A 13,039-nucleotide genomic window follows, 5' to 3' on the forward strand; every position below is an offset into this window, starting at 1 on the left:
ATTAACTTCTTTTCATTTTTAACTTTACAAAAAATGTGTATATATATTATACCAATTTTAAAACTAGCCATTTTTAAAAATAAAAAAAAAAAATAATGAACCTACTCTTCAATCATGCCTATCCCTATTTTACTACCACACATGCGTATTATATTATGCATAATCATGAAAGTAGTGACACAAATTATTTTATGTAAACAAATACAATTTAATTTGAAATACAAAATATCTCTCTTTGCGCACAACGGTCAAAAATTGCTCTATAAAAAATATTTTTTTTTTAATATTTCGTTTTATTTGATATGTATTGTTAATTTATGATGATCTATTTTTTTTTTTATGATATGGCAAAAAAGAGAAGATAAAAAAATAGAAATAGTTTTTCTTTGTAAATAATATACCTGCAAATCTGTTGACATATATTATGCTTTTTATAAATTTATCAAAATGTGCTCAAAAAAGGATAACCAATGTTTTACAATTTTCCAAAGGGCATCAGTTTAATCAAATCATAAAAAATAAAAACTTTTCAAGTTTAAACATTTCTCAAAAATGGAATTTTATAAATAATATATTAGTCACGAAAAAATTACCATTCACTACGCTCCAAAATACCAATGATGAAATAGCTAAATCAAAAAAAAAAAAAAAAAAAATCACTACCAAAGTAAAGGATGCCAAAGAAGATAGTGATGATGATGTATATGCCAACAATGAGTGTAATTATATTGACAAGGATAACAAAATATTTATACATCTCAAAAAAAAAAACAAAAATCAAGAACAAGTAGAAGCTAGCCAGAGGAATGCTACCGAAGATCAAAGTGTAAGCAATGAAGCAAAAAGGGAATCATATAAAATATATGACAACAATTATTATACCAATCCAATATTGAATAATGATCAAAATATTGAAACAAATAACTTTTTGAAATTCTCAAATTTAAATATTATTAATTCTTGTTTTCAAAAAAATGACAACACACAAGTTTCAAAATGTGTAGAAGACCCAGATAGCCAAACTAGCCATTACAATGTTGGTGATATGGAAAAATACGAAATTTTTTCTGAAGATAAACAATGTGAAGATATTTATATCAAAGACGATTCATCAAGTAACCCGACAGAAAAGGGAATAAACGATGAAATGTTAAAAAGCGAAGCATTAATGCAAATTTTGACTCATACAGATGATCATATTATGCTTCGAAATGAAAAACGATTTTGCGATTTTTTGTGGATTACAGCAAAATCAGGAAAAGGTGGTAACCCAAATTATAAAAAACAAAGAAGTAGAAAATTAAAAGGGGAAGGATATGGTGGACATGGAGGTAATGTTATATTAAAAAGCAAAAAAAGTATTTATGATTTAATAAAAATCGAACAAAAAATAAAAGCAAATGATGGAGAAGATTTTAAAGAAAATAGTCGAGGAAAAGACGGGAAGGATAAAATTATTTTTGTTCCTGTAGGTACTATAGTAAGAAAAAGAATTTATTGTCAAAAAAAAAATCAAAATAATAGAAAAATATATAAAAGTGTTTTTTGGTATCAATTTTTAAATGAAAATGAAGAATTATTAGTAGCGAGAGGAGGAAAAGGAGGTATCTCTTATTCACTTTTTAAAAAACATGACTTTAGATTACCTGAACTTAGTGAAAAAATATTATTAGAATTAGAATTACGATTAATGAATGATGTAGCTTTTATTGGAATTGAAAATAGTGGGAAGACATCTCTTTGTAGTAGTTTAAGTAAATATTATGGAAATATTAATAGTGATATATATACAACTACTATACCACATGTTTCCAATATTAATTATATTGATGGAGTTGAAATTACATTATTAGATACACCATATTTATTTTATAATGCCCATAAAGATAAAGCAAGAGGGAAACGCATTCTCAGACATCTCTATAGAAGCAAACTAATTATATATGTTATAGATGTTTCAAATGATAAGCTAAAAAATGTTGATGACCAAAATATTGAAGACTATTATTTGGCGAGCCTAAAAAATGAGAACAACCCAAATAAGCATAACAAAATAGATCCACCTTCCATAGATGATGAAAATTTAAAAGAATATTACAATGATACAATAAAACAAATAAAAATGCTTCGAAATGAATTATTTCTATTTAATCCTGATTATTTAAAAAAAAAAGAATTAGTAGTAGCAACAAAATGTGATATGTTACATAAAAATACTTTACTTAATTTAGATTCGATGTATATCCGTTTAAAACATATTTTTCCAGATATTGAAGTAATTGGAACATCAGCAAAATTTGGATTAGGTATTAAACTGTTAAGTAGAAAAATAAGAGAGTTAATATATCCACAATATATTCTACAAAATAATAAATTATATTCTAAAAATATTGAAGATTATGTTATTCCAACATCTGATCATATTAAAGAAGGAAGAAAAAAATTACAAAATTATGACCTCCCTGAAAATATTAAACATATATATGATCATAATTATTTGGAAAATTTTGATTATTTTTTAAAAAAAAATAAAAAGAATTCTCAATCTAATCATCTTATTATTACACAATCGGATCAAAAAAAAGATGTATCATCATAAGTCCGTTGCCACTTGTCTTGAAAGAACAACCATCTATCCTAGACCCAGCTTTTTTTTGAAAGCGAGCGAATAAAATTGTATTATAACCGCAGCATAACACTAGTAGTGCAAATTGTAATTACATCGCTTTATAAAAAAACTAAAATAATACTAAAATTTTCACAAATCGCCTTAATTTACTGACTCGTGAAATGACGTTAAAAAAATTAAAAGGGTATGGGATAGTACTAAGTTAGCATGCTAAATATACAAAAGTTGGATGATTTAGCGAATTGAATAGGGTAAAAAAAACAGTCATATATACGATAAAATAAAATAGGAAACTACCCAACATGGATAAACCAAACGGTAGGTAGTACACCAGAAAATGTCATAAACAAGAAAAGACAACGGAAAAAAAAATGAAATAAAATCATATCATTAAATTATAAATCAAAATTATTAATAGGTAAATTACAATTGTACAATTTCCACAACTTTTCAGTAATCTTCTTATTACTAGGGGCATGATTCGAGCATTGTTTTATGGTATTATTTAATGTCGATGAAATTATATTTTCCGTTTCAAATAATTCGACATTTTTAGGATTCTCTTTTTCCATAAGTTTCGTTCTACAATGCCTTAAAGGTGGAACAGCTATAGTTCCAATCATATCCTATAAAAAATATGGCAACATAAATTATGTGGGTATAATACACACACTATATGAAAATATTTCATTATACATAGCAAATATCAAGTTATTTAAACAAAATACATAGCTTACCTTATTATTCAGCAAGGGGTTTAAAAATGGATAAAATTCTTGAGAATAGTAAGAATTTTTCAGAGCAAACAAAACGGTTAAACAACTTCTTAAATTATTTTTTAGTAAAAATGATGGTATTAATTGAAAGCTGTTATTTTTTTTATTATAAATTACATTTTCTCGAAATATAGAACAGTGTAAAGAAAGGGGTGTAAATACAGAAATTAGCAAATCATTGTAGTTATTATTCAATCTAATGTGAGGAAATGAATTTGTTTGATATTTGAAAATTTTATAATTTAAACAATAATTATGTTTCATATTTTTGGAATAATTTGAATTGTATTTTTTGTGTATATCATAATCTGCGAGGTTATCAAGACGTGATGAACTAAAATTTTCGAATTTTTCAGAAAGTTCGTAATTTTCATGTCCATGCACATTTTGCCCTCCCTGATTGGTACTATAAGTGCCATTCAACATGCTCACTGTTTTTTTTATTTTTTTTTCAAGCAGAGAAAAACTATTTTCGCTGTAAAAATATTTGACAACAACAAAATATTCAAACATTAAATTATCATTACATATATGATTAATATTATTCACATTTAATATTACATTATTTCTAAATAAAACTCTATTTTTATAAATAGTATTTTCCGCTCCATCATCAACAAAATTGTCTTTTTCATTCGTTTCTTTTAAATTTGTGTTACTATTTTCACCTTCAAAAACATTCGAAACATTTTTTTTTACACTTTCTCTATCATATCCATAATCTAAAAAAAATTGATAATTCTTTATAAAGGATTGTATAATTTTATCCATTAAATTCGAATTAAAATTTTGAAAATTCTCATCAACATATTTTATATATGTAAACATATCCATATCAAAAGTAAATAAATTTTCTGAATGAATGGTAACTTTACCACTTGATCTTATAATATTTAATGACATAATATTATGTAATTTAAATAAATTTAAAAATACCATTGTCTCATCAATATATTCATCATTATTTAAAAAGACAAAATAATTTTCAAGCATATTTTCAAATGTTAATTCGTTACTACCTTTATTTAAATATTCATAAAAAAAGTAGTAGTTATAATATATATTAAAATATTCAAAATGAATATTTTCAAGATCAAAACATTTCCAACATAATTGTAATATTATATACTTTTCTAATCCAATTTTATTTGTACTTAAAAAATTAAAGTCATCTATATTATCATATATTAATTTCATAATATTTAAAAATGTTATTCCGTGTCTTTTTTTTAATCCTTTATATAAATCTGATCGATATTTATTAAAAAATTCTTCACTATTATTGTTGTTACTAATTTTATTAGGATTTTCAACATATTGATATTCATATAAATTATCATTAATGCTTATTAGTTCCATCATTTTAATTAAAAACTCATAGATTATTTCACTTTTTATATATCTAAAACCTTTATTTTTAATATATATCATATTATTTTTGCTATATTTTTGCATATGCATTAAATAGCTACATATTTCTTCGTTAGAAAATTGAAGATTCTCAAAAATACCTTTTTTACTTATATAAATTACTCCATCATCCATTTCATTTGTTTCTTTCTCAGAATAGGTTAAACCCTCTTTAACCAACTTGCATCCTTCACTTTGTCTGTATAATGCTTCACTATGTACAAGCAAATAATAGGAATAAAATAATTCGATATTATTAAAAATTGTTGCCTTTTCATTTAAAATGATTTTCTCCTTACATAAACCCATAATAGATAATGTTTTTATTAAATCATCATTAAATGATGTTGAATTAATTTTTTTTAAATTGCATGTTCCATTTTCCATTTCGTTGGAATGCATTTTATTTTCTATATCACTATTCATATAATATTTTGAAAAAAAAGACTTAAGACATATTGCTAATGTCCCGTCTACATCATTCATTAATATGTTATAAGTTTTATTTGTAGTACATAATACAACATCATTCAATCTTCCTAAATTTGTGCATAATTTATATATAATATGATTTATATCTTTATTTTCTGAAAAAATTAAATTTATTTTATATTTTTTGAGGTTTTCTAAATTTAAATTATTATTATGACTATTTAATTCGAAAAAATTATTTTTCTCTTCATTTTTAAACATGTTGGAATTAGACATATGACTAGAATTGTTGTCATTTCCTGATGTTCCTTTATCATTTGATGTAATATTATAATTATGATTTGTTATAAACTCATTATATTCTTTTATATATTTATTAAACATTTTAAAATAAATATCACCTGAATTGTTAATAATTTTTTTTAATTCATCATTAATACAAATTAATAGCCATTGGTCATTTATACTTTTTAATGTCTTTGATAAATATATTTGCCATATTTCATCTTCTTCAATTTCCTCCTTTTCATTTTCTTCATTGAAATCTTCTCGTTTTTTTCCACTTTTTGTTATACTTAAAACATTTTTTACAGTAGTATTAATTATAGGGCTATTAGCAAATGTTAATGATTTGTCTGCAATATCACAAACCTCATAAATATAATTACACACATTATAAATACTATTATTACTTTTCTTACTTAATATATCTAATTCATTATTATATTTTTTATAAAAATTTGGATAAGTAGTATATTTTAATATGCATAAATTTTCATTTTTAGGCATTTCATTAATTATACCATCAATTATATGTGCCGAAACAAATAACTTAGGTACTTTTTTTAATTTATTTATATCCTTAATTAAATTTTTTTGAACTTTTATCTCATCTTCAAAACTATAATGCCATTCCATATAAGCCCATAAATAGTCTATCTCATATACATACTTTTCTCTTTCTATTGTGCTTTTTTTTTTAGTTTCTTTTTGAATAAATTGTTTTTTTTGCAAATTAAACCCGTTCTCTTCTTCATTTGCCAACTTATCACTGCTTATAATATTTTTTTCTTCCGCTAAAAAATCAGAGAAATCCGCTTGAATATCCAATAAAGTCAAAGAGTAGTCATTTCTCTTATCATATGGCTTTTTCAAGGGTACAATTTCACATCCATTTTCGAAATACTATATAAAAGAAAGGTAAAAGAGAAAATTTTTAAGCTTTTAAAATATAGGAAAGAAATGTATATATGTACACACACATTTTACACCTTAACCACACATAATATGTTAAACTAAATATTTACAAAACATATAATAGGACAATTTTCATATATCAAAAATTAATAAAATTATATAAACTATTCAACACTTCATAATATACACAAATAAATTAAATATATTTTAAAATGATAGATCATTACCCATTTATATGACTTAGCTTCAAACATGTTTTTTTATTCTTCGTATTCTCAATGTTCCTTATATTATATATAATTACTGCTTCTAATTAACTATGACTTGACTATAATCATAATTAAGAAATTATTTCATATGCAATTTCAATTCAAATACTGAATTATTTATGCATTCTCATTGATAAAATATAATATTTTCCTTTTTTTCTACTCCTTTATATTATATCGTAGCTTAAAATAAAACATAAAATGCATATTTACGCTCTTTTGATATATCTATACACCTTTTTATATGCATAAAAATTATAAAAATTATTCTTATGCTTTGTATCCTTATTACATTAAATCGTAAAAAAAAGTGAAAAAAACATTAAAGATATAAAAGTTTAATTCATTATATATTAAAATTTGCTATAATATTTTTATATTTTTTTATCCTATATCGAGATCAAATTTAATTATAGCATCTGCACATGCTTAAATCGCACATCAAGAATATCTTTTTTCCCTATACTTAAAAAAGTTCCAATACTATCTTACTACAATTATTTTTATGTTTAAAAAATATACCATTCGAAATTATCTTATAATATGTAAATATTATTATGAAATACGTGTATATTTGTAATACACATTTTATGTATAGAAAAAAATACATAGAGATAAAATTTACCATTATCATTAGAAAACTATTTCTGAACCCGATAAAGTAAAATAGTGATGATCCACATATTTTTCATAATTTTTACATTTATTAAAATTCACATAAAACAATTTAAAAAGTACAAAAAATATAAATCCCATTCTTCATAATATTCATCTAGGACATTTTAAGAGATACATAAAAAAGAATTTAAATAAAAAGTTAATTATCCAAATAATTCAAATAAATAATATTCGAAAGCATTTAATTACATTAATTATATAATCCTTTCATTAAATGCATTAATACTTTCGTTATATTATAAAATATTTGCTAAATAAATATATTGCAAAAAAACAAAAAAGCATACATACATCTACACATATATCATTGAAAAAAAACCTTTAATTCTATATACATAGTACGTTGTAAACTGAACAAAAAACATAAAACAATCATAAATTTTCTTTATTATTTTATTCATTTTTTCAATTATCATATATTCGTCACAAAGCTTTAGGATAAATTTTCATTGTCACAAAATTCAATCATAGGATCCACAGCATTCTCATGAATCGATGGCTTGAATTTACCCCTAGGTCTTTCTTTTAAATTCCAATAATCATATACATCATCGTGTTTGCATAGATACAAAATTTTTTGATCTATTGATTTATTACTGACTACACACATTACAACATCCCCTACTTTTACATTATTAAATTGTGCAACCGATGACGGTGTACAAGCTATTCCCTTTCTTGTACTATTCAATTTAAAAACACAATTTAAGATAGATTTACTTACTAACATAGCTTCTATTATATTCCCTCTTTTTGCTAAATCCACGGGCAATTTATAACGAGAATTAAGAAAACAATAATTTACAAAATCTTTAGATTTTTCCAATACTTCTTTCTTAGATATTAATTTGTCAAATATTTTGTAAATAGGTAGTAAATATTTAACATTTTTTAAAGCATAAATAATGGAAATTTTACTTAATGGTCTTATTTCCCATATTTTATCATTTTTATACATTTCTTTTTTTATGTTATTTAAGCAATCATCTTTAACTCCTAAATAATCATGTAAAAGGTTTAAAAAACTTACTTGATATATATCATTTTCTTTTTTTTTTTCCAATAAAAGCATATGGGCTCTTAATGTATCATAAACATTTTCAAACTTTATATCTAACTGATTATATAAAGCAGAACTATCTTCTCTACAATCATGAATCACTTTCAATGTTTTTTTATTTTCAATTATCTTTTTTACACTATTTATTACAGACTTATTTAATAAATCGAATATATAATATTTCTCAAACACTTTATCTTTCTTTTCAATTTCTGTATATATCTGCATTAAGCATACTTTACCATATCGGCCTAAATTCGTCCCTTCAAAATCTACTGCAATAATGTCATTACAGTTTATTTCTTCAGCTGCTTCTTCTCCCTCTTTTTCATTTTCTATAACCTTAATGTCTTTATAATTGTTTGGGGAATCTTTGTTTGCTAATTTGGCTTTAATATTATCATTATTATATTTACAACTTATTTCATCATCCTTTTTTTGTGAAACACCTGTTCCATAAAACTGCTTGCCCTTTCGAACAGTGTTCACATTTTTTATATTTTTCAGAAGAATGCTTTGAATTGTATTATTTAAAACGAAGTTATATTTGGAGATTGTATATATGCTACTATAAGTATATTTTATTATTTTCATCCCCCTTTAATAAAACTCATACAAAAAAATAATGATAAAATAAAGTCATACTATTTTAATACATATTAATAGAAAGAACATATCACTTTTTCTACAAAGCTAGCTGTTGTTTAAATAATATATCTCTTTTACTCCTTTTTTGCATTTTTCACATATTTTCCATTTTTTTCCTATAAAAAATATTCAGATATTAGTCGATTTAAATGGTTATTCTATGACACAAATCGATGTTATGGGCTACCAAAAAAAAATCTGAGAATAGGATGTATGGCTATCTAAAAATATTAATAATTGTATACAAAAAAGTTATATTAAAAAATTAATGTATTATTAATGCAAAAAAATATATTTTTTTTATAAAAGCTAGCTGTAGCGATATAAAGTGAAAAAAAATATTAACATGTAAGGTTGTTATGCTAGAATATTTTTTTTTTCTCTCTCTATATCGTTTATTTTAGCTACTTGCACACAAATAATATATTTTACCACCAAAAAAAAATATTAATACATAAAAAAGACGCAAAATTGTTTAAGAAATTGGTTATATATTTATTTTATTAAAAAAAATTATTATTTGTATTTTTTTAATTTAATTAACCTTTATTTTCTATGACATTAAGTAACACACATTATATATATTTTTTTACTATTTAAAATTTTTAATGTGCATATTTTAAAAAAGCGAATATATTCGATATGATATATAATCACCGAAGTATATTCTCTATTTATGATTGTTTTATGTTGATATTATTATTTGTTTCTCCTATTTCCCCCTTTATTTAATTTGGATTAAACTTTTAATCTGGTTGTGCTCCTTCATTACCGTTGATATCATAATACACTGCATATATATAATATATAGGCATATTACCATCCTCAAACCATTTTTGATAATTATTATAAAAAAAAAATAACATTTTTAAATTTTTAGTTTCATATTCGTGTTCTATGATTAATTTTAACTAATATACTTTCCATTTTAAGACATATTTTATTGATATTTTTTTAAATGGAGGAATCAAGTTGCATTCCAGCCTATAAAAACATAAATCCCCACGAGTTGTACAGACAACAAGAAGACTATGCATTTGTTAATGATATAATAGCCAAACCATTTTTTTATGACCCGCATTTTAAGCAAGAGCCTATGGGGCCTTATATTAAGGAATATTATCAGAGTTATAAATCCAATACGACTATGAAGAATTCTGTATATTCACCCCTTATTATGTCACAACAAAAATTAAATAGGCAATGTAATCCATTTGTATCGTACCCCTATGGTGTTCCCGTGGATGTAGAATATGAAATATGTTCCAAATGTAAATGTAAAAAAAGTAATCGAAGTAAAAAAGATGAAAATAACAAAGACCAAAACAAGCAAGCGGAAAAGAAAAGTTTCGAAAATAATTCCATACTTTCAGTTTCAAATTCATGCGATGAAAACATTACCAATACTCATACATATTTTGATAAAGATTCTTGTTTCGATACATTTGATGAAATATCTATTACAAAATTTTCAATGGAAAGCGATGACATGATACCACTTGAAAATAATAACCATGGAATATCGCTCTCAAATAACTTGGAAACAATATATTCGGGGGATTATAAAGAAATCGAAGGCCATAAAAAAATTCTAGATATATATGACGAAAGTGCTGCCAAAAAAAGTGACAGCCTATTTGAAGTTTGGGATAATGACCACAAATTGAAGTATTATCCCGGTAGTAATGAAAATGCTTATACACTCCCAAAGGAAGAAATCGAAATAAATTCCAGGAACGAAATTCTAAAGTCTAACAATCTTAATTTCAATAGTAATGAGAACAATAGATATAGCCCAAATGAAAAATATGTTAGCAAAGACAACTTCGATTTGGAAAGGTATTCTTTTCCATATACACCAGAAAAAAGAAATGCAAAAAAACAAAATGATACTCAAAAAAATAGAAATGAAAAAAGCATAGACAAGCATAATGATAGTGAGAAAAGGCATCAAATTAATGACGAAAAAATAAAGAATAAAAAAAGCAAAGAATGTGAAATAATAAAAAAAAATCGGGACACTATAGATGATTATACGAATGAAAATATTAGTTCAGAACAAATGACGACATCAAATGCTAAAGAAACAAGTAAAATGAATAATTTAAAGCAGAGAGGAAACCCAAAATACTCTACAAAACAGGTCAAAATATGTGAAGATGAAAACATTTTAAATAAATACAGTGTTATGAATAGTTTAAAAAAAAGCCCAATACCAAAAGAAAATTTAAAAGAAAAACGCCAAACACAAAAAAATTCACATGATATTCAAGAAAATGAAATAAATCAAAATGTGGAATATTATGGTAGAGTTTGTAGATCTAATAATCATAAGCATGAACCCCCTAAAAAAGGTGTCATAACAATAAAAAAGGGTAAAGTAGGACACCATAACAATGAGGCATCTTTGGAGAATGAAAATAATAATAAAAATTTTCATACTTCGTCAAAAAAAATGCCAATGAAACATAGAAAATCTTTTATTGAAAAAGATGGTAGTACAATAAAAAAGAAAAGCGATAAAAAAGAACTTAATCATGGAAGATCAAAATTAGCTATAACTAGAACCAAATCACTTAAAGTAAGAAGGGGTGGTACTATAAGTTTTCCACCAAAAAATTCTAATTTATTTCAAAGAAAAAAAAGCATTTTGAGTAAACAAAAATCCATGGTTGAAACACCATTTAAAAAACAAAACACTACGTCGTTAAAAAGAAAAAAAACATTATCCAAATTAAATCCTGCAAAGCAACCATACAAAATTTTCTTAAACAAAAAAAAAGTTATATACACACAAAAAAGTCTTCATGGATTAGATAATAAGAAAAATAAAAATATACAACCCAATTCTAAAAAAACTCTTTCAAGGTCAAAAACAAAGGTTTATGTTGATAATGATACGAAAATTTTCAAAAAAGTTGACGTTAAAATGGTTTCAAAGAATATATTCAATCCAAACGTATCTACAGAAAGTTACAATCATAGTGGAACGGATAATAAAAAACGAGACAGTATTGCTTCTCAAAATACATTGAATGATCAATTAGACAATAGTTTGAATATGGATGATACTATATCGTCAAAAAATAGAGGAGAAAATGTGATTGTAAAAAAAAAAATAGATAACTCTAACGCAAGCAAGATGACTAATATCTCTGTGAGAAATAAGCTAGACACTAGTTCCATTAGAAATAAAGTCAAGAATAAAAAAAAAGAATTATTTGACAACATTATATCTTTAACTAAAAACATGAAAGACCAGCCATTAAAAAAGAAATACAACGATCAAATTGATCCAAGGAATTTGCTATCCTTGGAATCTAACAATAGTTCCGATACACATTTTTAAGAATTTGAATTAAATGCTATATATTATAATTTCTCGTTGAGGTATTGGATGTGGGAAAACTAATGTGGGAGTAAAAACGAAATGAAAATGACCATATGAAATAGCTTATATGCTAGCATTTTCTTTTACTTTTTTCATGCTCAATATTATTTATATTTATTTTTTAGTGTGCATCATTTTTTTAATTTTCCTGTTTGTTGTTTTATGCATTTTCCGATATCAAACATATATAATCAGGTTAACATTATTTTAATTTATTTTTCTTTTCCTTTCTATTTACTCGTTTTAATGGATGCACTTGAAATGTACTGGAAGAAAAAAACAAGTGCATGCAATAAGCGCATAAGATGAATGCAATGCCCATCGTATAACATTATGTGAGTCCACATAAGTCATGGAGCTAGATCGCTATAAATGTCTAGCTAAAATTTTATATACTTTATAATTTATGCATATTCGCAACTATTGATAAGACAGAGTTAAAACAATAATATATTTATTTAATATTAATATTAAATAGTCAAAAAATATTGGATATAAAATATAAAAATTGTCAATCAAAGGTTCGATAATATTAAAAAAAAAAAGCGT

The 13,039-nt window shown here is 24.0% G+C and overlaps 4 protein-coding genes across 4 annotated transcripts; 2 read left to right on the forward strand and 2 right to left on the reverse strand.

Annotated features, from left to right (window-relative positions):
- Positions 1 to 424: 424 nt before the first annotated feature.
- Positions 425 to 2,599, forward strand: PCHAS_0715600 (GTP-binding protein Obg2, putative; the record flags this gene model as incomplete). The annotated part of the gene is made up of 1 exon (XM_731149.2): positions 425 to 2,599. One exon carries the CDS (start codon positions 425 to 427, stop codon positions 2,597 to 2,599), a length of 2,175 nt encoding a protein of 724 aa, XP_736242.2.
- A 425-nt stretch (positions 2,600 to 3,024) lies between these two features.
- On the reverse strand, positions 3,025 to 6,698 carry PCHAS_0715700 (conserved Plasmodium protein, unknown function; the record flags this gene model as incomplete). Its single annotated transcript, XM_016797674.1, has 3 exons — positions 3,025 to 3,255; positions 3,367 to 6,432; positions 6,672 to 6,698. The coding sequence occupies 3 exons, from the start codon at positions 6,696 to 6,698 to the stop codon at positions 3,025 to 3,027; spliced, it is 3,324 nt and encodes a 1,107-aa protein (XP_016653604.1).
- A 1,126-nt stretch (positions 6,699 to 7,824) lies between these two features.
- Positions 7,825 to 9,045, reverse strand: PCHAS_0715800 (exonuclease, putative; the record flags this gene model as incomplete). The annotated part of the gene is made up of 1 exon (XM_739396.1): positions 7,825 to 9,045. The coding sequence occupies one exon, from the start codon at positions 9,043 to 9,045 to the stop codon at positions 7,825 to 7,827; it is 1,221 nt and encodes a 406-aa protein (XP_744489.1).
- A 1,012-nt stretch (positions 9,046 to 10,057) lies between these two features.
- Positions 10,058 to 12,448, forward strand: PCHAS_0715900 (conserved Plasmodium protein, unknown function; the record flags this gene model as incomplete). Its single annotated transcript, XM_727382.2, has 1 exon — positions 10,058 to 12,448. One exon carries the CDS (start codon positions 10,058 to 10,060, stop codon positions 12,446 to 12,448), a length of 2,391 nt encoding a protein of 796 aa, XP_732475.2.
- Positions 12,449 to 13,039: the final 591 nt, after the last annotated feature.

This window comes from Plasmodium chabaudi, assembly GCF_900002335.3.
Source record: "Plasmodium chabaudi chabaudi strain AS genome assembly, chromosome: 7".
Taxonomy (NCBI): Eukaryota; Apicomplexa; class Aconoidasida; order Haemosporida; family Plasmodiidae; genus Plasmodium; species Plasmodium chabaudi.